The sequence below is a fragment of the Ursus americanus genome, chromosome 32 (assembly GCF_024610735.1).
Source record: "Ursus americanus isolate L20-20 chromosome 32, mUrsAme1.1.p, whole genome shotgun sequence".
Taxonomy (NCBI): Eukaryota; Metazoa; Chordata; class Mammalia; order Carnivora; family Ursidae; genus Ursus; species Ursus americanus.
Window position 1 is genome coordinate 20,936,379 of NC_142158.1, and position 25,171 is coordinate 20,961,549.

The 25,171-nt window shown below is 42.1% G+C and overlaps 1 protein-coding gene across 1 annotated transcript in view; it reads right to left on the bottom strand.

The window, feature by feature from the left end:
- The window catches only part of KIF13A (kinesin family member 13A), a 203,057-nt gene that overhangs the window by 37,347 nt on the left and 140,539 nt on the right, over positions 1-25,171 (bottom strand). Inside the window, exons 10-19 of the mRNA XM_087858074.1 lie at positions 24,745-24,856; positions 24,152-24,364; positions 21,508-21,618; positions 19,947-20,081; positions 17,873-18,003; positions 12,566-12,652; positions 12,298-12,464; positions 9,955-10,074; positions 6,036-6,249; positions 1,449-1,611 (exon numbers count right to left, since the gene is read on the bottom strand). Coding sequence (XP_087714200.1) covers positions 1,449-1,611; positions 6,036-6,249; positions 9,955-10,074; positions 12,298-12,464; positions 12,566-12,652; positions 17,873-18,003; positions 19,947-20,081; positions 21,508-21,618; positions 24,152-24,364; positions 24,745-24,856 — 1,453 coding nt within the window. The remainder of the gene's footprint in view (positions 1-1,448; positions 1,612-6,035; positions 6,250-9,954; positions 10,075-12,297; positions 12,465-12,565; positions 12,653-17,872; positions 18,004-19,946; positions 20,082-21,507; positions 21,619-24,151; positions 24,365-24,744; positions 24,857-25,171) is intronic.

Below are 25,171 nucleotides of genomic sequence, written 5' to 3' on the forward strand. Positions count from 1 at the left end.
AAACAAAAACACGCAATAAACCAAACAAGCCTCGGTATGGCTTTTTGGATTGTTAAAGCAATAGATGTTATCGTCAAGTAGCACGTTTGAAAAAGACGCATAATGTATACAGAAAGAAGATGAAATTCTACCACCTAGGGAACAGTCTGACTTATTTTCAACTAAAATGCAGAAAGATGAATGAAATCTTCTGTATATACCCACGCACGTGTTTTTTATTATCATAAGCAGAACCAAACAAAACTATGAATCTCCTATCCCGATCCTCTCTCCACAGCTTTTGTATTATGATCATCTTCTTGTGTTGCTAAATACTCCTCACAGACATGATTTTTTTTTTCTTTTTTAAAAGATTTTACTTACTTATTTAAGAGAGAGAGAGTGTGTGTGAGCAGGGGGGAGAGGGAGAAGCAGACTCCCTGCTGAGCAGGGAGCTGGACACAGAGGCTCGATCCCAGGACGTTGTGATTATGACCTGAGCCGAAGTCAGATGTTTAACCAACCAAGCCAGCCAGGTGCCCCTCATAGACGTGATTTTTTTTTTTTTAAGATTTTATTTATTTATTTGACAGAGAGAGACAGCCAGCGAGAGAGGGAACACAGGCAGGGGGAGTGGGAGAGGAAGAAGCAGGCTCCAGCAGACGAGCCTGATGCGGGGCTCGATCCCAGAACGCCGGAATCACTCCCTGAGCCGAAGGCAGACGCTTAACGACTGCACCACCCAGACGCCCCCATAGACGTGATTTTTAATGGCAACATAGAAACCTATTATACGGATATACAACTCATCTGACAAATTATTATGTTGTTCAACATCATGGTAATTTCAAATTTTTGCTCCTATAAAGGCCATTATGATAAGCATCCTTGTACAAAAAGCACATGATCTTTACGAACACTTCTATGACCGTGGACTTAAGATAAAATTCTCAAAGAACTGTCTGGTCGAAGGACTAAAATGCAGAAAGATTAATGAAATACTCCCTGACTCATTTCTAGTTTGCTTGCCGGAGGGAGACATAGATGGATGAAAAATTCTTTTCCTTTGAAGTTTCTCCTTAAAGGAAAAAAAAATCTTCAAGTTGAAATGATGGTAAACGTCCCAATGACTGCAAAGAGTTGTTCCATGTACAAAATAAAGGTATTATACAAGTCTTCCATGTAGAATCCCCTCTTAAGAACGGTACTATAACAAAACATATACCTATCCCCCATTCCAGAAAGGACCATTTATAGGAAAGAGAAAAACAAGAGGAATTACTAATATATATTTCTAATTTCAACATATCTGAGGGCACATATACTCCAGGGGGGTCTACAGAGGAAATAAATACTCTGGCTCACACCAAGATCTCCTCATGGATGTCCTTTTGGATGTCAGCTGTGTATTCTAACCTATAGGACATAAGTTGTCATTTTGCTCTCATTTTCTTTAAAAACACTCTTACCTTCCTGTTGGCACTGAGGTTTGCAGCAGGGATTTGCAGAGTCACTTGGTAGTCAGTGAGCTTACTCATTTCCTCGGCTAAGAAGTTTGCCTCCCTTACCAAGGTATTAGCTTTCACGAGCTGCTCGCGCAGCTTTGCCAGGCTCTGACGGAAGAGCTCATCCCTGCGGGGTAGCGAAAAAGGAAATGAGAAAATCTGAAAGAAAAGGAAACTGTCATCCTGGCTCTAAGTGAGTCATATTATTAGAAAGTGGTAGAAACTCCTTTCAGGAGATAATTTTCAACCGTGTTTTTGTTTTTAGTGTTTCCCACAAGGATACTGAGGACTCACTGGTCACCACAGATGAGGAGTAAAATAGGTGAAGGGACTTGACTAAAAACCGTATTTTAAATCCTCTAACTTTTGAAAACTGCTAGATTTTGATATAATGCTGCCAAAAAACCAGTAAAGGAATTCTTGAGGGAAAAGAACTGATTATGACTTTTTGTGTGCTACTGGGGCCGGGGTAAGGGGAGTAGGGCAGGGGAGAGAAATCTGGAGTCCATAAGGAGAAAGCGTTTCACACGATTTCTTCAGCTGGTAAAAGGCAGAAGTGGGGACTTCTTTTGGCAGCGGGAATTCAACTTTTTCAACTCCACACAATAGTGCTTGCTGGTGAGACCTTCCCTAATGTTGCTGAGTACAGGTCAAAACCCTATTACATGTTCTCCCAACCCCACATCTTCTGCCTCAGCAGCATCTGTCCTAGTTAGAATCTCTCATTTATTTGTATAATTATTTGAGCTGCAGGCATGCCAGGGCGAGAACCAGGTCTTTTTTTGTTTGTCATTACACCTAATTCCTGGACAAGTGTGTGGCCCACTGTGGATACCCCAAAACTACCCAGTGAATGAAAGGAAGAGTACTTCCGGGTTCCACATATGCATCTGGACTCAAAGGTAACCCAGGCTAACAGACTGGTTATCTAGCCCTATCCAGCTCCTCTCTTCTACCATTTACACACCTCCTGCCCTCACTTCACAGGACAATGAGGGGCTTGGAACACCAAAGCTCTACTTCTTTCTCATCACCTTAAAAGTGACACAGGACAGATTGCAAACATGTTAATGTAAAGTTAACCTAAACCATACGACACGTGGATCCTGTCTGCCTGGTTTTTCTAAATGATATCACCATTTTTTTTTCAGTTACTCGAACTTGACTTCTTCCAGCCAGCTCCATCTTTTCTCTTTTCCACAACATACAGAAAAAAAGCCTTGTTGATTCTAACCCTAACCCTAACCTCTAACCCTAACCCTAACCCTTTGAAATATCTCCTAAGTCTCTCTCTCTCTCTATTGTTTTCATAGCCCCTGGTTCCTGGTTCCCAACCCCACCCCAACCTCACAGCCCCCAGGTTCTTCCTCTTCCCTCCCAGACAGTCACCTAAACCCCTGCCTGTCTCAGGTCAGTCCTCAGTTCAAAACCTCCTCTTCGCCCTACAGAGCAGCTTTGGACTTAGCTTTCTCTCCTCTTCTCTAAGTCACCATGCAGACGAAACAAAACAGCTCTCATGTGATCCCCCAAACACACCTTTCCTCTTCTCCATGGCTTCCTATTTGGTTGTACCAACCTGCCCGTTCAAAATGCCTCCCACCTCCTGTCTGCTCGTCCATTTGCCACCCTTCAAACTCACTTGAAATCCTTCCTTCTCCATGAACTTGCTGCAGAAGGCTCCAAGGCACAGGGTCCCACCCTCTACTAACCACCACGGCCCTTCCTGTGCTCCCTGCCCAGCCACACGTACGTTCATCACTTCCGTAATTCCACACCCTCGATATTCACAGAGCACCTACCAAAGACACCACTGTTCTCGGCTCTGGGGACCCTTCAGTGAATGAAGTGGATTCCCTGCCCCTGGAAGTTATTCTTCAGATCAGGGATGAATGACAAAGGGATAATTATGCAACTGCAACACTTCCTATTGTTGGATGAAATGGTTTTCTAATTTACTATTATGATGTACTTTTCACATATTTGTATCTTGCTCTACGCTACACATAGTGTCCAGAAAGAAGAATCGACATCTCTCGTTTTCTTTGGAATTCTCACTGGCTCTGAGATATACTTGATTTCCAGCCCCTCAACATTTACTTAGGTATGAGTCCCTCAATATTTCACAAGCCATCCACATTTATTTAGGTAAGAGTTCCAGCTTCTAATGTAACAACCCATCATTAATGACATCTTAATTTTATCCAGTGACTCTGGTGAAATCAATATTGTAACCATTCTCCTCTCCTTGGACGACATCCCCAAAATATCATCCTGGCTAGTCTCCTTCTTTTTCAGAACTTGAGCCTCAAAGAAAATCAATTTGGAATTAAGGTAAGTGGAAAAGAAAAATTTTAACACTTGACTAAAAAATACTATCATTAAAAACAATCCACTTTTTCTGTTGCATCTTTTTTTGTCTTTTACCATCTTAGGACACAGAGAAGTAATTAGGGAGACTAAACAGAAAGGCATCAGTGGGCCCAATCACAACAATTACTTTCAAGCCCGCTGTTGCTTAGAGGAAAGCCACCAGCTCACAGTAAATGTGGCGAAGGCAGATCTGCAGAAAGAGCACTATCTGATAACCCTTGCCTCTTTTACCCAAGCACAGAAAAAGATAGAGTAATGTGTTACAAAGAGGATAAATCTTCATACTTCAGTATCCAGACATGAGCGGGCAGCTCCTGGGGAAAATGGCACTGACTCTTTTCTCTTAATTTAGAACAATCAAGTGCATTACTACGGCAAGTGTGTTGTGCAGGGTCAGGCTCCCTTTTCTCCCTCTTCTCCCAGGGGTCATCTTCCCTGGATGTGGCTCTGGTTTAAGTATCTTGTTGCTTGTGAGAGATGCAGTGTGGCTGCAAGAATCAGGGTACTGGCCCCGGAGTCAGACGGCCATGGCTTTGATCCCACGGCCCCAACGTGCCAGCTAAGTGACTCCGGGAGGCAGGGTGTCAGTTTGCATCAAAAGTCTTAGTATTATAAAAAATCATTAAAAAAAAAAAGTCTTAGTATTTTTCCTACACTTTGTCCTGGCAATTCTACTTCTAGGAAACTGAAATAAGAAGATAAATAATGGGGCGCCTCAGTGGCTCAGTCAGTTAAGCGTCTGCCTTCGGCTCAGGTCATAACCCCAGGGTCCTGTGATCAAGTCCTCCAACAGGCTCCCAGCTCAATGGGGAGCCTGCTTCTCCCTCTCCTCCCTGCTCATGATCTCTCTCGCTGTCTCTGTCTCTCTCAAATAAATAAAATCTTATAAAAAAAAAGAAGATAAATAATGATGTTCACAGTAATTTGTGCACAAGGTTGCTCTTTGCAGCATTATTTATAAAAGCAAAAATTTTAGTAAGAACTATATATCCACCAGTGTGAAATTAGTTCAAGGAATTATTCTATGTCATAAAAGGAATTTGGCCTCTAATATAATATAGTAGTGGTTGTTTAGTAACAATGAAAATGTTCACAAATAAATTTTTTCTTTTTAAATAAACCTTTTATTTATTTAATTTTATTTATTTATTTAACAGAGAGAGACAGCCCGCGAGAGAGGGAACACAAACAGGGGGAGTGGGAGAGGAAGAAGCAGGCTCCCCGCGGAGGAGCCTGATGTGGGGCTCGATCCCAGGACTCTGGGATCACGCCCTGAGCTAAAGGCAGACGCTTAACGACTGAGCCGCCCAGGCGCCCCACAAATAAATGTTAAGTGCAAAAAGTATATTGCAAAAGAATGACTTTGGGGGAACCATCCAACCCCTCAGCCTGTGTCCTCATGTGTGAAATAGGGCTGCAAATGATCAAACAGAGTAGCAGTTGTGAAGATGAGATGAATACATGTAAAGCACTTGGTGCCTGCACCATGCTCTGTAATCGCCAAATGCTGCTTTCGTTACTGCTGATAACTGTAAGGGGACTGCAGGCAGAGCTGGGTTCAAACACTGGCCTTCTCACTGGCCAGGCGGGTGACTGAGGAGGATATGCAAAGTGAGCGCCCTATCTATGGGGGACAGAACCGCCCCAACCACCCAGTCCTGCTGGGACTGTTACGTCAGCACCATGCCTCGACTGCGGTAAGAACACGAGAGAATCCAGAAGTGACGTCCTCACAGCTGATGCTTTTCCCACCACTACCTCAGTTCTGAGATAAATACTTAAAAGCTGTAAATTCGGAAAATTCACATTTAGCAGACTTCATAATATTACAGTTGTACTTAGAGAGACTCCAAAGTAAGAGAAATTTAAAGATGAAGAATGCTTTTATGCAACAGAGGTATTCAAACTTTCTCTATTTCAATACCTACCGGTGGTATTGTCACTTGGTGCTATTTTTACCAAAGGGTAAGGGGGCAGGGGTGGGGTGGTCTTTAAGAACTAACATTACAGTGAACATACTGAGGACAGACAGCATCTCTGAAAGGAAAAGGCAACTGCTTACAACCCAGATAGGGGACCAAGATTTCTCTCCTTGCTAAGTGGATCCCCCTTCCACATGCCTCCCTCAAAGCCCCCAAGCCCTGGAGCTCTGACTCTGGGTCCCCAGGGTCCCATTCTTACCTCTCTTCTGCCCACTGGGTCACCTTCTGCTGAGCTGTCTGGCTGCTGTAGGCCAGGCGGTCGGGGCTGCTGCTCGGGGGCTGCCGCTCTGGGGACAGCTGCTGGCGGAGCTGCTCCAGCTCCCTCTCGTACATGAGCCGCTGCTCCTCCAGGGCACTCCTCTTTTCCTCCAGGTACTGTTTCTCCAGCACCTGAACCACATTTTGCACTGGGTCTGGCGAGCCAAGAGACAAGGCAAGGTGTCTTCCGCGGTGCCTATGACAGGGCAGCCCGCGGGTGCTTCCTCCAGCAAGAATCATCTCCCTGCTCAGAATCTAGCCTTTCCAGATTTCTCTGAGCAGCCTAGGGGCCCCACCAGATGAAATCCTCCCAACTGCCTTTTTACTAACATTTCAGATAAATGTCTTAATGCAAACATTCCCTGCATCCACTGTGATCTCCAATGTGATGAGCTCATCCTCATGTTTAGATGACATACTGAGGGGATGGGCTCCTACCCATTAAGAAAAACTTCATGAAATCTAAGACAGCTTCAAAGACAGAGCCACATAAGATTTCATTTTTACGGTAGTCAATTTCTATGCCCATTTAGTACACGGCAAAGGGTTTATATTTCTGATTTTAACCACAAATCTTATTACTCCTGAGTTTCTATCATGGGGGAAGAAACTTCTAGATCATAGCACATGTTTGAAAATATTAAGTGTATGGTCTAGTAATTTCTCAGGTGCTGACATCCAAGAGGCCAATTCACTTGCAAAAAGAAAAGGAAAGCAGAAAAAAGGGGGAGGGGAGGGGATGAATTCACTTGTAAAAACAAAAGGCTGTTTTTGACTTATTGCTTTTGCAGATGGAGCGTCACCAACATATATGTGAACAAGGATAGAAATACGTTGTCCAAAGGGGCTATGACCACGGCCAGTGGTGGTTGTGGTGTAGGCAGGGGTCACTGGCTGAGGCCAGACATTAGCTTGGCAATGACTGCTGACCTGGATGCTGGGGAGAAAGAAGGCACTGACTATATGTCCACAGGAGAAAGTTACCAACATCTCTAAGTGAGTAGACTGCAAGGAAACAATATGTCAGACTATCCGGAGGGCAAATAAGAAAACCACTATCCCAGGAAATAGCTCCTTGAAGCACCTGAGATGGGCAGGAGAGGCATTCAAATTCTCAGACTGGCTTGGAGCTCACACCTTTGCCTGTTATTCAAATAGGGCTTTGCTATTTGTGTTCTATTCCCACAGACTGACTCTCCGTTTAATTTCCAGGACAGAGTGGGAAACAAAGAGGAGGAGACGAATTTTTCTATCATCCAATGATGGTTCCTGACTGACCTTTCCAGAAGACCCTATCTATTGATTTGTGGACTAGCCATGTAAATTATACTAATCTATGTAAGCAATAAGAGAAAGGGATAGTATATTAGCTTAAAAAAACAAGGTTAAATTATTCAAAGCAAAAAGTAGAAAGCAATTTTTAAAAAATCACTAGATATGTACACAGAGTACAGGTGAGTTGTTTTAATAAAAAAGGACAACCACATGGCAATACGAATTCTACTAGCTACTGCCTTCCACTCAGGCAGAGGCACTGCTCCCTTTCCATGCATTATCTCATGAAAGCCTTGCAACATAACTGAGGGTCGATATAGTCCCGTTTTTAAGATGCTGACCTAAGATCACAGAGCTAATAAGCGACAGAGCCAGGTTCTGAACTCAGATCAGAGTCAACTATCTGAGGTCGGACATCAATGCGGTAATAAACTGATACAGTATTCTTATCTCCAATGTTTTGCTCGGAATTAGTGCTCTGTTAAAGAGTAGATATTTTTTAAAAATACTGTTCTTTGTGGATATAAAATTCTAAAATTCAGCATTTTTTCAAAACAGAAATAGTTTTCTTCACAGGGTCCTGACAGGGAGTCCCTAAAATATACTACCTGAAACTCTGATAGAAAATGAACTCCTAAAAAATACCAAACTCTTCAACACAGACAGACCATGGAGAGGGAAGACCTTTTCCATAGAGTAAGACATCCATGTACTCTAAAGCATTAGAACTTCTGACCTCGCCCTGTACATTTATGAAGAATATATGAATAATATGGTGAAGGAGTCTGAAGAAATTTTACATGTAAGGGCTAGAGAAGAAAAGTTGTCTCAATTTTTTTAAAATGCATTTCTCAAACAGTACATACTTTTTCCCTTTTAGGCTCTAGGTTTTAAAAAAGGAAGGACAGGGTCTTCACCATCCATTTATACTGCCATGGAGCCTGGTTTTCAAGAGCCCTACCTTAGTGTTCATAAATCTTTTCCAGAGAGAGAAAATGGGAAAACACACCGTTTTATAAAAATAAGTATTCTAAGATTTTTGCTAAAAGACACCAGGTAAGACATTTAATCCTGGTTTCTGCTTGTCAGTCCGTGTTGTGTAGAAACACACATGATCCCAAACAGCTGAGAGGATTTCACTCCGAGAGGTTTCTTGCTAATGCAGAGGCAACATGACGACGGTTGCTTTAACTGCTTTAGCAGATGCCATGACCTAACACCGTGACGTAACTAGTCACCAGGCTTCCTCAGTGACACAAACCAAGAAGCAGATATAGAAGAGCGAACAACTCAAAGCACCCCTCCCCTGAGCTTGCCACCGTACAGCCCGGTAAGCCCTGCCTCAGGGCCCTGTGACAAAGCCCGGGTTGAGATACAGGGGCTAAGATTTCTGTCTGTCTATCTTTCCGTTTTTGAACCTCCTATCTCAACACCAATCTTTCTCTGAGACATATTTGATGATATCGTCTCTTCCATGAGCCAGTTTCAAGCCTTTATCACTAGACAGTATGTTTATAAATAGATCATCGTACTCAGCAGGTCGATCTATGATATGGCCTAGGACAGAAGCCAAAGACTATTTAGCCTGCACTCAACAAACCAACCATCAAAAAACGGTACAGTTTCTTTTTCTCCCTATCATTTTTTTCCTCTTGAATGAAGGGTTTTAAAACTCAGTGAGCCTGGAGCCCAAGGCCAAGATACCCAAGAGGGAGGTGTTTTAGGAAGAGAGAAAGGACCACATTTATTATGGCATAGCATGTTCTCTCTTTGTTAGTTTATTCTTTATCTAGTATGTAACTATGAAATATGCTTAGACTTATTTATGTCCCGAGAATGGAAAAGAGAGGGGGTCAGTAGTAGAGGCTGGAGGGCATTGATGTGATAAACAGTCAGTATGCATGCACACCCAGGTGCCTAATGCACTAAATTGAAGGGAAGTAAATCCTTTGGGAAAAACAAAAAACAACTTTTAATCCCAGATGGACTAATCTCAATGACTCTTCACCAGCCCCTTAATTGCTCTTTACTTTAGAGCTACCACTGACTCTATGAAAACAGAGAAGTGCCTCATTCTTAGTCTGAACCTTTGAGAAGAACATGTTATCATCGACAGATACTAGGTTTGCTTCTACTCTTAATGCCAATGAATTGGGCTTTAGATCACTATTTAGAGATCTGAAAATACATCATCCTAGTCTATGACTGGGACGATGCAGGTCAGTCGATATATGCAAGTACAGAGTCCTGGACTGCTGAGCTCCCAACGGTCATCCAGCCATTAGGAACAGGAGCAATAATGCCAGTAACACTTCTGTGCTGGTGGAAGTGCAGGGAAAGGACAGCTACCAGAGTTTAACCAATGGGAAGGCAATGAATGGAGCTGGGACACGGGGAGGAAGGAGTCACGACTTAAAAGGCACACTCCTCAATCAGGAATACGGGGTGCTTCTGTCAGGCAGAAAACTTCCACTTCTTCCCGGTCATGTTAGTTTGATTTTGCCAAAGCAGAAGCACAAGCATCAGTCAGCAGCACCGCTAACAACCAGTCAAGCTGCCCCATGCCAAGGCCAATCAGTCAAAACCTTTATCCCAGTGTTTGTGGAGGAGCTTCGTCTGAAACCACATGAGAGGGAAGAGAATCTTCAAATAGGACCACCAGGGGGACGACCACCAGGCAGACAGGCTTATGATCGGGAAGCCACCTAGCGGTAGAGGTGAATTCCATGAAGGCTATCAGGCCACCCGAGTTTTGGCACAGAGTCAGAACACACCAGAGGGGAGCCCCACTTGTGCAGGGAATTGGGTAAAGGGTGGGGAGGGGGAAACACTACTTTGAAATAGATAAAATCAACACTGGGGAACAAGGCTTGATCTGGAAGACAAATGGATAACTCATGTTAATACCATGAGCCAGGCCACCAGGGACTAATTGGTTTGGCTAAGAGGACTGGAGTAATTAACAAACACCAAATACTCATCGATTATTCAGGGCTTTAATATAAATATGATAAGAACATGGTGACTGAATAAAATTAGAAATCTGTGATGTGGGACGTTGATGATTAAACTGATACCACTTGGATACTCTGCCGTTAGACAACAGAGACATCTAGAATTCTGGAATCTCATGTAAAGAAAGGAGGTGCTTACAACAGGTGCTCCTGCACCTGGGGTTTGGAGCCCACACCCTCCTGTCACACCCTGTATCCATTCAGGCTCCCAAAAATTCCTCACAGGAGACTTGTTGCTCAGGCACGTCGTAAAATGGCCCATTAACGTGATCCTGATGTCTGAACATCACTTTGGAATATCTTTTGGGATTCCTCCCAACTGCGTGAGCTAGGAGCGGAGTGGACTGCAGCCTGATTTCTAGCTATGGTCCAGCCTGTGGGGCAGCGTCCAAAGCCCCAGCACCTAACCTGCACCCCTAATCTCACTGATGTTCTTCTCTGCTGTTGTTCTATAGTCTTTATATTAAATACATCACACTTGTTTTCCCATCTAGCCTTTTCTTCATACTTCATTTTTATAATTGAAAAGAGGAGGTCCTTGGGGTTAAAAATCCAGAGAGATACAAAGGTCAACATCTTTATTCCTGCAATTGGAATCCCCAATTTGACGTGCCAGAGATGTGACTGACATTCTCCAGCCATGCTCACATTTTTCTCCGACAGGCTGACTCAAAGATAGAGTGCAAAAGTCAGTGTTTCAGGGGAGCGCTCTCCCTACACCGTGTCAGGCAGAGGCTCCCGGAGGTCCTTCCTGGTTCGAAGTAGGGACCCTTAGGCATTCAAAGAACTCCTGATCGGGAAAGTGAAATAAGACAAAGTCCAAAAACAAACTTTCTCAGGTGCTCCTGAATGTAGCCTCAACTGTATTTCCCTGTCAAATAGTTCTGGTCCCAGAAATGGTGCCTTGTGCTTTGTAGTAGAGGAACTTTCCTGTCCTGCTTCTAGTCGCCAGGCAAAAGCTTAGCGACAACAGACCGAGAGATGGAAGGGAAACTGCAGATTTATAAAACAGCCATCAAGGAAAGAATGTAGTGTGGATTTTATTGAATGCATGTAAGTGTGTATGAAGAAATAAAGTCTTACCTTTTAGATACAGAGGGGAAGAATTTTAATACAAGCACTGAAAACTTTCTGGAAAGAGGGATCTAGAAATAATGCTTTAAGGAGAATCTCTTCCTTAAAAACCTGAGACAGTCTGGTGTGAAAGTCAAGCAAAGAACCTATAAAGCCCTTCTTCGTAGGATCATTTTTGTAAAAGCTACCTGGGCTTACTAAGTAAGCCTCTTTGGTGGTATAATTTCCAACTGAGTTTTTAGCAAAATATTGTGACCTTTATGTCTCCATTAGATTCCATTTGAAAGTCCTGGGTTCATACTCTGTTGGGGATTTTTGTGCTCTGAAGGATTCAAAAATGACAAACTCAGTAACGGGAAATTTGAAGAGGAATTCCACCACGATCTTTCTGTACTTGAGGACTGTGGAAACGTTAGCATAACTGACTTGGGAAGCAGGGGTCTCAAAACAGGGACCATTCACTTCCTAGTTATATTTGAGGGAGCAGACCAGGTCCTGGAATATTTTCATTAGTCCTTCCCTCAATGGCATCTGTAAGAAATTAGCAATTCTGGGACTCCTGGATGGCTTAGTCTGTTAACCATCTGCCTTTGGCTCAGGTCACGATCCCGGGGTCCTGGGATGGAGCCCCACGTCCCTACTCAGCAGGGAGTCTGCTTCTCCTTCTGCGCCCCCTCCACCCCGCTCATGCTCTTTCTCACACAAATAAATAGAATCTTAAAAAAAAAAAAAAAAGGGAATTCACAACTTTATGTGTCTTAATTTCAGAATGACCCCCTCTCTTTATGCAAGTGAGACAGGAACTGCCAAAGACGGAGGAATCTGGAGGTAAAGTCTTACCGTTACTATTCAGGGTTTTCATGATAACTTCCATCTGTGCAAATTCATAGTTATAGTCTGGTTCTGAGGAAGCTTCACTGGCTGCGTCCAGGTCATGCTCTGGTGGGCCTGCCTCCTTTTCAAAGTCTTTCAACCAATCTCGCCGTTTCCTCTTAGGTAAATTAATTCTGTGGGGTTTTCCATCGTTAGAGAAAATTGACTTGTTTCGTACTCGGATAACAGAAAAAAAAAATGTTTATGAAAATATTAGGGAACACGAAGATGTTACCTAAAAAAGTGGTTATTTCCCCACAGGATCCGATCGCCGTGCCACAGCTGGGTGGTGCTGCACACGAGTGCGCCATTTACACAGGACCTGAAGGAACACCAGGGAATACGTCAGCTCCATGGGAAAGAGCGCAACACCCAGCCCCAGCGGCCAAAGAGATAAATGGGGCATTTTCTCTTAACAGACATATTCTGCTAATTCCTAAAGAAGGAATCATAGAATTGTAACCACTATCAAAACACGTGATTGAAGCCATGATGATCAAGGGCCGCCAATACCCCTCAAAGACAGACAACTAGGCATGATGCGATCCTGATGGAAATACACACAAGAATGCCTATGGAATACTCTTGTCCAAATATGGGCTGAACCTGTTCAAGCTTTTATATCTAAACACCAATTCAGGAAATGCAGAAGGCGGTGGAAGATGCTACATGATGGCATGGGATGCATTGAGCAAAATGCTGACTGTGGGAAACCACCAGGTGTCTTCAACAAATAAAATGCAAGGAAAAGGGGGTGGGGAGGAATAGAGGGAGGAGGAATCTGTAGGCTAAAAGAGATGTAACAGCCAATGACAATGGTTAAATTTTACTTGATCCTGATTTCAAGAAACAGCTGAAAAGGAACATTTGTGATGCCACTGGGGAAATCTGAACACTGGCTCAATATATGAAGATTAGTAAGGAATTATTTCTAATTACTTTAGGTGTAATGGTATTGAAGCAATGTTCAAGAATACTTATCTTTTAGACACACAAGCTGAGATATTTATGGATACAAAGTTATGTATGGAATTTGCTTTAAAATAACCCAGGAGGGAGGGAGGGGGAGATGTGGAGGGCATATAAATAAAAACAAAACTGTCTGTGAAGTGTTCATTTCTGAAGCTGGATGATGGATATATGGGGGTTTATTACACTCTTCTTTCTACTTCACACGTTTGAAGTTCTCCATCATAAAAACTTGGGGAAAACATAAAAAGAATACCAGGTTTAAATTCTAAATAGCTATAACCAAACTGTAAAAAGACAAACAATCAGAGATGGGGAAACCACTCTGAGTCCTTGCTATACTGCCTGTATCAGGCCGTAGCTGGCGTGCACCGTGTCTCCGGGCGTGTGCTGGCCTATGCATCTGTGATTTATCTCAAGCAAATCCTGGAGCCCAACCCTTCCCTACCCTGCAGCTTTGCTGCTACAAGGGGCTATGAATTCAGGGGCTGTGAACAACTCACTGTAACAGATCTCACAGGATTTCCTGCCAATTGGAAGATCTCATCAACGGGTTCTTTAACAAAGTTAAAGCCCTGTCACTATGACTTTTCTTAGGGGGGAGAGGAAAAGTCCTCCAGAATTTTTAGTGCCGATAAATGTAGTCTCCTTATAAATGTCCCCTTCATTTAAAAAAAAGAGATTCTGCTGGTATTAAAAAAAATCAGGAGGATAATTAACTAACTAAAGTTTAATTTGCTAAAGAACTGTCAGGTGAAGTTTGATGGAGAAAAATAATGATTATTCTTGAGTTTTAGTTTTTCGGTAAGTTACTTTTTCTCATAGAATCTCATTATCTGGCTACTAATCTTTACAGGACTCTCCAGCTCAGTTACAGAATAAGAACTCGCCCATGAAACTCACCCTCTGTGGTAATAATATTTCAAGTTTAAGGACTACATTTTTATTGATAAAAATACCCTGGAAATGCCATCTCTGATGTTTTTCATCTGTCATACATAAACATGATAAAACTTCGGTGTGTATCTTTTACACTAACATGCTGCCTTTATTCTTGCCGATGAAAATGACTCTTAACGCTAACTCAAGCTTCAAAGGTCTGTGTCCATCTATTTGGAATTACAGACTAATTCAGTCATCTGCAGAAAGTGGAAAATGAGATCAGAATATATATGTATATCTATATCTATAAAATACACATATTTTTGCCAAAAGGATGATGAGGAGTTGTTTTTTGGGGGGGGAATTTTTAATAGAGTACTTACCTCTTCTACTTAAAAAACAAACATTCATTAGTCAGTTTTCAAGGAAAATATTTGCCCAGTTTATTAAGGTATCTCAATAATATATCCAGGTGTAAAGATAAATAGATGGATATCTAGACATACCTAATATATCTATAATCTATTATCCAGGAATAGCAGTATGAGGAAGAGAAATGTGTCACTCAATGTCCTTTATTACTTTAAACACTGAATTATAATTTAAAAATTCAGTTCCTCATTTTCATTAGCCATATTTCGATACCCAAGAGCACCATCTCACTAGTGGCTACTGAAATGGTCTTAGCAGGTATAGAACCTTCCCATTATCTCAGAAAGTTCTACTGGGTAGTGTTATTCTAGAATAAAACTAAAAACAGTTCCAAAAAAATAAGAGAGGAATATAATAAGCTTTGCCTTTTTTCTTTATTGCTAACTTTTGTGATCATTTGTATCTTTAGGGACCCTTCTATGGGGGTGTGTGTGCATGCATACACATGTGCGTGTGCACGCACACACACACGCACACACACACACACACTTCTTAACACACATATAAACATCACTTTGCCATTTATAGTACGCTCTTATACAATAATATAAAGGAACAGTTATGGAAATTGCCTGCTTTGGTAATGTACCCAAGCCAAGAAATTAACATGAAAAAGTAATTTTTATGCTTTACATATTTACATATGTAAATTTACATATTTACATATGTAAATTTACATATGCCTGGGGTTCTTGTCAAGAAGCAAATACAAAATGTGTTTGCAACAATTTATGTCCTCTCACCCAGGCCACGAGACTGCTACAGAGAACCTCGTGCTGAAGGAATCACTCGCTGCTCTAGGAAGCAAAGTTGTCAGCAGATAAGACCAACAGGTGGGCTGAAGCCCCAACTTCAGAGATAGAATTTTCAAACAAAGACCATAAAATAAGTAAAAATCTAATTATTAAAGGCACAAGAGTGGAGTACAAACAAGACTCTACCAATACAGACCAGGCCTACTGAAAAAAGAACTTTCTAAATTTCTACAAATGAAAAACAGAGACACTGAAATAAAAACTCCATACAATGGTAAGCAGCAGGTAAGACGTGACTAGAGAATGCGTGGACTCAAAGACACATCTGAAGACACAGTGACTCTCTCTTAACCCCATGTCCCTCTCTCGCTCTGTCTTCAATCCCATGACCGTCTTCACCACCATGATTCTCAACCCTCTTCCCCACCTTCCATTCTCTCCTCCTTGCATTTGTTCCTTCTATACCTACAACTCCATGGTTCCTAAACATCCCAAGGTTGCTAGTGTCTTCCTAACTGCTACATCCAACAGAAGTTTTTTAACCTCTATTTTGACCTTTTCTTCCTTACAATTTTCTCCTCCCTTGGCTTCCATCATTGTATCTTTGCGTCTATGACTCCCTTGTCTCCAGGCTCCTCAGACCATCCCTAAAACACGGGTTTACTCCTTCCACTATACACTCTGGATTCACTTTTAAGAGAGACAACACAACTAATGGCCGATTCTATATCGTGAGTGTAACTTACATTCCTAAGTCCAATGTCCAACTGGACGCATCCACACTAATACTCCAAGGACACTACAACTTCACAGGATCCCAACCTGAATCCATTACCACTCATAACCCGTCATCCTCCAAGCCTGTCCTTCCTCTTGTATTCCTATTTCGGCTTAGGATCTCCACTGTTTATCTAGTCTCCCAAGACAGAACCCTGTAACTGTTGCTGACTTCACCTTCTCTTTTACTGACTCCCCATACTGTCCCCAAGCACATCACTAAAGCCGGCTGACTCTCAAATCATTCTCAAATACATTTTGTTCTTCACTTCTTCTGCCACTTGCTGTGTTCCCATGACAATATCATAATAATATCCTAACAGAGCTCTCTTCCTCCAGTTCTGCAACCCCACACATTTCCATAGTGATCAGATCTGCAGGAAGCAGCACTTATCATCCCATATAATCACCGTTGCTTCTATACATTCTCCTCTACCAGGCTTTGAGTCCCTACACTTGGGCATTCCCTGCACAGAGCCTGAAGCAAAGAATCCTGCATAAACGCACTGCTACCCCTGGGGGTAGGAAAGGAGGAGACTGAGCAGGGTGAGGCAAAGAGCAGAAACAAAAAACGTGGCACCGGAACTGGATGTGAGGAAATTTGCTGATTAAAGTTATTTTTAGATATGGTGTGAAAAAAAAGTATGATCCAATCATATTGTACACTTTAAATATATGCAATTTTGTTAATTAAAAACCAGAGTATTAAAAAAATCCAGAGATTCTAATACAGGGAATACAGCATAAGGGAGAAGGCAACTTGAACTTGGAATAAGTAAAAATTAAGGAACAGCATCATTTCACTGTTAGATATCTTAACAATTGTATCACTGTAACACAAGACCTATAAGCTTTCATGAATCATGTATGCCATTATTAATAGTCTCAGTCTGTTATCACTTAGAAATTGATATGGCCAATATTAATAGAATAATTTGAAATGAGTGTAAGGTTTTCCTTTAAAATGAGTATTCTGGTCACAATGTTTGTGTGTTAATGAATATCGTGATAGGACTTTGTATAAACTTTATACTTGATTGTGAAGTAGTTTAAGACAGTATTTAACAGAAATTCAAAAGTAAATATACTATCCTGTCAGTTCTCAAATTTTTACATATTATAGCCTGGTTTAGGAATTTTTCATACAATGGAGTTATCTGATTAACTGCTTTCTATACAATGTATTACACTGAGTAACAACTAACTTTATTCGTTATTTTTATGTATCAGGGGCGCCTGGGTGGCTCCATCAGTTAAGCGTCTGCCTATGGCTCAGGTCATGACCCCAGGACCCTGGAATCAAGCCCTGCATTGGGCTCCCAGGTCAGTGGGGAGTCTGCTTCTCCCCCTCCCTCTGCTCCTCCCTCTCTCCCCCTGCCTTCTCTCTCTCAAATAAATAAATAAAATCTTAAAAAATAAATATTTGTACGTGTCAGGCCCTGAGCCAAGTGATTTCTGTTTTCCTATTTTTAGCCCTATGTTTCACATGAGGAAACTGAAGTTGAGACAGAAGTGTCTTATCTAAGATAACCCAGCCAGTCCAGGCAGAATAAGCCACCCCAAGGCTGGTACTCTAAATACAGCTCCCTACAATCGGAAAGAATGACCCCAAAAACCCAGTGAAGTCTTAACTCTGATATAACTGAGCCAACAGACAGGAAGGGGCAGCCTCCTCCTTCTGAAAACCAGGCTCACAGCTACGTGAAGTGGACTTTCACTTCTCTTACCTTGCATTTTCTTTCGGAGTAAGAGTAACATCGCCATCAGATGCAATATCTATCTCACAGTGCTCCGGCTGAATTCCTATCCCGAACAGCTGGATGTCCTGTGAGGTGTCTGCACCCACCCTGGTATGGTCCTAGTAACAGATCATGAAAGAAAGGGAAAGTAACTCAACACATACTTATCACCATCATTGAATAACCCAACAGCATCTGCATGACAACATCAAACGAATCAGATGGGAGAGGCAAGATAGCTGGAGCATTACAGGTCAAAAGCATACCTTAGTACACTACATTTTAAAAATATTTAAACACTATGAAAAAAAAACACCAAACAACAGTGATTAGATATTGTTTTACAATATAAGGAAACTGGACTTGGCAGGAGACTATCTTGAGTTCGATATTAACTTGACAGCTTACTATTTATGTGACCATGGGCAAGCCACTTCACAGTCTGAGCCTTTGTTGGTTTCTTTCTTTCTTTCTCTTTTCCTTCCTTCCTTCCTTCCTTCCTTCCTTCCTTCCTTCCTTCCTTCCTTCCTTCCCTCCTTCCTTCCTTCCTTCCCTCCCTCTTTTTCCTTCCTACCTTCCTTCCTTCTCTCCTTCCTTCCTTTTCTTTTTTTTTTGGAAAACCAGGACAATATCATCAATTTGATCTATTTAGTACGACTCTTTCAAGGATCACCTGAGTTGATGAAAATAGCTATATAAATTCAAGAACCACTAATAGTAGTTTCATGGAAAATCGTATGATAAAAGTGGGGCCCCTGGGTCGTTCAGCTGGTTAAGCGTCTCCTTTTGGCTCAGGTCATGATCTCAGGGTCCTGGGATGGAGCCCTGTGTCAGGCTCCCTGCTCATCGGGGAGTCTGCCTCTCCCTCTGACCCTCCCCCTGCTCATGCTCTCTCTGTCTTGCTCTCAAATAAATAAAACCTTAAAAAAATAAAAATAAAATGATAAAAGTAGTTGAGTTTTGAATACCAATATTACAGAGTACTGAAGGCTGAGGGTTACAGAATGTACAGATGACCATGACTTCAAGTACCTCAAACCCCAGACATATGAGGACTGTCACTCCCACGATGCGGTCCACTGCTTATCCCTTTGTGTTTTCTATCGCTCTAAAAATCATTGAGTCACCATGACAGTAATATTTCCCTATTCAACAGAAAGACTTGGTCTTTCAAAATTAGGACTTTGGACACAATTCCTTATGCCTTAATCGTGTCCTAAATGAACAGATCTTAATTCCATGAGTGGACTTTCAGTAAGTCAAGGGCTATTTGCGCCAGATTTATGCCTCTGGAAAAAGGAGAATAAAAAGGGTAATGGAAAACTGAGGCTCCTTTCTTCGATTCTAGCTTATTTCCCATTGCCTTCTTCTGTTCACTCAAGGCAGATCAGAATCCTTAACTAGGCACCTGTTTAACTGTTGGCAAGTGGGCAGTACCTCTGCATTTAGAGATTCAGGTGTGTGGACAGTTCGATAAGCTGCCTTCAAGTCCCCAGGTCTCCAATCCTTGAGAGTTATTTAAATACCACTACATATATGTATATTCTACCATAACTCAGGAATTGTGTGCGTGTATGTGTGTGTGTACATATTAGAAATGCCCTATGTCTTTTGGGGTGCTCTGTATCAGTATCTATCAGGTACCCAACTTCAAACAGATGTCTTATTTCTCACTTAACAAAATAAGCCAGCATTTCCAAAAGTGTGGTCTGATAGAGAGAGATAAATACCGTATGATTTCACTTTATGTGGAATCTAAAAAAGACAAACAAGAAACAAAGAAAAAGCAGACACAGACTCATAAATACAGAGAACAAACTGATGGTTGCCGGAGGGGAGGTTTTGCTCTCCATGGTAAGCAGACTGCACCATCCATCCTCTTACTTTTCTTCTTCTTTTTTTTTTTAATGATGCAAAGGCAATTTATTCATTTTTTTTGGTGGGGGGGATCACTTACTTTTAATATACAAAAACCAAATCCTGGGTACAGGCGCCCAGATTCCAGCGTAAGTTGTACATGAATGAATCAGGATTGCGACTGTCTATTTATAGGCTCCCGTACCTTTAAATAATAAACCAGAAGTTCGTTGAGAGCAGGGTCCGCGTTCAGGTTGACTAAGTAGCACTTGTCGTCCCCCACCTTGATGCCCGACGTCTCCAGGGAAATCCCCATACTTTCGAGTTGTCGCTGTCTCTCCTGGGCACAAAATCAGACAAAAACAGGGAACTCTATTTGTTGCTCTAGTCACAAGACGTATCCATGGAAAGTTTCAGTCACTATTTCTGGGGACAATGCCAATGAAATGACACATCACAACCAAGTTTACCGAGTGTCTAAAACGTGGGACATCTTGAGTCAGTGTTCTCAGGGTGCTGCGGGTGAACCATACACCATCTTCCCTTTAAGGGGTTTACAGTCTAGGAGGGGGCATAAGACGACATACCTACGTCAGAAGAGGAGAGCCCTGGGCCTCTGGAAAGGAACAATGTCCTATGGGACTTCAAGGAGGGAGACTGTGATGGGTTCAGAGACCAGGAAAGGCTTCAGGAAAAGGATACACTTGAGATGTTCCTTGAAGTATAAGAAAAATTTCAAAGGAAGAAATGGGGTGGTAGTAAGGTGGGAGCAAGGTGTTCTAATGGAAGGCACAGGAGAGATTCTGGGCACACTGCATGGTTCCAGGTGGCAAGAACCCTAGTCATGTGGGGAAGTCATGGGAGAGATGGGCCTGGAAGAGCAGGTTGGTTCCTTACCACAGAGGGCCTTGAATTCATTCATTCATTCACTCACTCACTCACTCACTCATTCATTCAATATTTAAGTCTTAGGTACTGATCTAGGGCTAGAAATACAACAGCAAAGTCCCTTCATTGGTGAAAACTTATATTCTAGTGGAAAGAAACAGACCACGAGAAAATAGACACATAAAATACAGAATTTCCAATGGTGACAAGCGCTGTGAAGAAGCACAAAGCATGTACAAGACATAGGGAGTTGGGGGTATGTGTGGGAGGTGCGTGTGTTTGCATGTGTGTGAATAATACTATGAGAAACATAAAAGCAGAAGGCTTGACTAGGTCCCGGTTACTGTTTTCAAGCTATCTCTCTGGGGCAGTCCAGTATTTCCAAGTGGTCAGTGAGATTAAAATGTTCACAAAATGCACAGTGTAGATTCATAAAACACGCATACACACAAGTGCAGCATTAGTCCTTGTCTTATATTCGATCTCAAGTAAAGTTCGTGTAGCATTTTCTCACAAGCCCAAAGAATCAAATACAATGAAAAAAACTATGATGTGCTGTCGGTTATAAATTCTTTGCCAGTCAGGTAGCATGCTTTGCCAGGTGATCCAAAATCACAAAATGGAAAAGCAGGCAACAGGCAGTGTTTCCCGTATAGCATGCCTGTTCCAACCCAGTGCTCGCCAGCACTTCTAGCAAACACATGGACCAAATGGTAGTGGATGAGAGACAATGATGTCAGCCTCGAACCCTGATCTTTGCAGTCTCCTTTAGCAGAAAGAGGTCCTTACATGGCTTTTTGAGGATGACGAGTGGCTACACAGAAAAGACAGCAAATGAAAAAGAATCACAAGATTTTAGGCCTGAATTATCAAGCTACCTGTGCGATTTCTTCTGTTTTCCTCAGCTTCTCTTCCCAAGTCACTGTTAGCTCTTTGATCAGCTTTTCAGACTCCTCGAGCTTCTCTTTCAGTTCAGGGGCCTTCATAGCCTTGAAAAAGAAACCAGAGATAGCTGACTTTCTAATTTTCCCCACCATTATTTCTAAAACAATCCCTTACTGTCCTTCATAAGTGGCTATCAACACTCTGTGGGAAGCAATTAAGTCATACACCGTCAGGGTGGGCTTTAGATCTTTATGAACCAAAAGAAATGTAAAAATAAATCACTGCTACTGTTTAAAGGAGAAAATGAACACCAGTGCCCTGAATTAAACTGATAGAAATCATTACAGAGTAATTTTATCCATCATATTTAAATTTCACATAAAGACTTTTTTTTAAGTAGGCTCCATGCCCAACATGGGGCTTGAACTCCCAACCCTGAGATTAAGAGTCGCATGCTCTACCAACTAAGACAGACAGGCGTCCTTCACATATGAAGTCCTAAAAGATGCTAAAGTTCATCGTCAAAATAGAATCACAGGAAAAAAGGTAACTTAAGCAGATTTCTTATTCAGTAAGACAGAGATCAACACACATCACCAATAAACACAATCCCAGTGGTGACCTACCAGGAAAGATGAAGATTTTTCTCATTCATTTTAAAATTTGACTCTGAATTATTTAAAACTACTTTCTTACTGCTGGTAATAAACTTCTCATACTTATCACTTCCTTGGAAACAGGACATCTGGGTAAAAGGGCAGCAATTTCCCTGAGTTAGCTCAGTGAGAATAACTAAGGGTCTAAATACAGATCTATATGTGCAGCTTAAAAACTTCGGGGGGCCTTTGCTTGGCAACAACACGCTTTGAAACCCTATAGCAACAGGAGCCTCTACAAAGAATAAGTCCACGAACAGGAAGGATGGCAGACTCGGACAAGAAATCCAAGTGGCGATGACATATACTCTTGCTGAGGTGTCAGAGTCTCACGGTGGTAACAGAGGCTGAGAGTGACATTTGGTGCTGGAGACAAGAGGACACCCTGGAAAACTCTATCTCGGTGAACCTTCTGTGGCCCCTCTTCTGTTCCCTCTGGCCAGGCATGGTTCTAGCCATCTGGCCTAGACGACATGGTCATGGTGGAAATGCAGATTCCGAGACAAGAGGAAAGAAGTAGCTCATCTAGCTTTACACGAATTCCAGAACCGTTACACACTTTCCTCCTAGGATCATGACTCTCGTCAAAGTTTATCAGTATTTTGATTTTTTAGGTGTTTTGCTACCCTTCTTGGCATCAATTAAAAATGATGCTCGATGCACTGAATGATTATAATCATGATAATAACAAAAACTAGCAACATTTATTGAGCACTTACAATGTTGCTAAGTGCCTTCTAGTATCAAACTTGCCCTATGGGTTAGGGATGAAAATGCTTTGTAAAACAAGACTTATAAACACATTGTTACAGTACAACTCCACCATCACCAAGGAATAGACTGTTCAGATTCCCGGCTTTGACTCCTTTCTGCCTGTTTGTCTCAATCTCTTACTGATTACCTTTTTGATTAGATACACTGATAAATAGCCTGGTACACAAGTGCTCAAAAAATAGTATCTATTACCCTTCCCCCTCCCCCCAATGCTTAATACTCTCCTGACTACAGAGGGGTCAGAAACAAGTGGTATGAAGGAATGTGACCTTAGCAGCCCTAGGTCCACACCCAAGTAAGGCATGGGCAAGCATGTTGACTTCAGCTCAGGCATTTGGCCTTCAGTTCAGTCCTATTACCTCTTTTCAAACAAGACAGTGCCTCACCCAGTAGTTTGCAACAAGCAACAGTTACTTAGAAGAGGGTGTATTTATTCAAGCTGGGTAAAACCAAGAAGATGGTAACAATGAGAAATGACCAATTTTGTTTCCTGCCAGGAGCTAATATACATAAAACAAATAAATAAAAGAAGACTTCTGAATTGCTCCTAATGTTTATCTGTCTTCCCTGACTTGAGGAAGAGAGGATATATAACCAACTAATCTGAAAACTGCAAGGCCTCACAGGCACATAGTTTAAAATGTTAATAAAAGCAACACATTTGGGGCGCCTGGGTGGCTCAGCCGGTTAAGCGTCTGACTCTTGATTTCGGCTCAGGTCATGATCTCAGGGTCCTGAGATCGAGTCCTGCATCAGGCACTGCGCTCAGCAGGGAGTCGGCTCGATTCTCTCTCTCCCTCTGCTTCTGCTCCTCCTCCTACACTCTCTCTCTAAATGGAATAAACTAATCTTTAAAAAATAAAAAATAGAAAAATAAAATAAAAACAACACATCTGATTCTTCGGGTTTCCCATTGGAAGAGATGTACGGCCAAGGGCCAACTGATTGACTGAAGCAAATAATGAGGCAGTAGCAACCACGGACTCTTACTCGTCTGCTTTCTCAGCTGGAGGGTGAGTTCCCGGGACAGAAGTCTGGTATTACTCATGTCGTCTTCACCATGCTTAGCATGCAGAAGATGCCAATCAACACAGATGCTGAAAGGCACGGAGATGACCTAATAAAACTGCAAGCAAGGACACCCTTCCCCACTCCGATAACACCAGCCAGGGACCTTCAGAAACAGGGAGCTCAGAGCTGCTCTTACCTCAGCCTGCGAGAGCTGCTCCTTCAGTTTCTCTACTTCCTCACGCAGTTCCCGGATGACTTTGGCGTTGGGGTCCTCATTCACGATGGCATGGTTAACAATCCTCTTGGCTCGATCTGCATATCGTAAGGTGGAGAGGGTCTCTTCATAGTTGTCTGCTGCTGGGCTAATGGTGGCTATCATAGAGGTCTGGCTGTTGCCTCCCAAATTGTCCTGCAAAATATTTCCAGTAGCATCTTAGGAAATGAGCCCCATTCTGTGCACAATACGTGGAATGAGAGCTGAAAACATGCATGCCTGACAGTCTCTGTGAAGAAGGAAATGTGCTGTGGCAATGGGTTTGTATTTCACAAATAATTTTACGCCAAGATGTGGTTTCTCTACAGTCACAACAACAATGCCCGTCAAACAGCACTACCATGGGGTAAGAAGGGCAACAGAAGCAAGTTTTCATTCTACATTCCTGGGAATTAGGATAACAGTATTGCTGGGGGGGTTGGTGTGTATTTGGTTAGCTCTGCACACACCTTTCAGCTGCCAGCTCTGAAACTGGCAAGTTTTAGTTGGAAAAGAACACGAGAACAATGAATTACCTTAAGAAGCCAAGTGAGGACTGAATCTCGATAAGGCACAAATTTATTTTTACCCTTGCCAGCTGCCTGGTCAGCCAGCGATGATATAACCAACCCCAAGGTTGTGAGAGATCTGCCAAAAGAAAAAGAATTTTTAAATTAGCTTTATGGAGTATTTATATTATTTCCATAAAATAATAATCATTCTAGGGAATAAGTATAAAATAGGCAGAACAACAAGGCCCTAAAGTTGATACAATCAAGTGTACGTTGATTTGTCAAGAAGCTGAGAAAAAGAAAAACAAAAAAGTAACTCCATTCATTTCAAAGAATGAATTTAGAATCCCCATAAGAATCTATTCTGTTTAATCACAGGACCTGTGAGACAGACATTTCAGAACCTGGAAACATACGTTTAAAAATCACTCCAGAGAATTTTAATTGACTC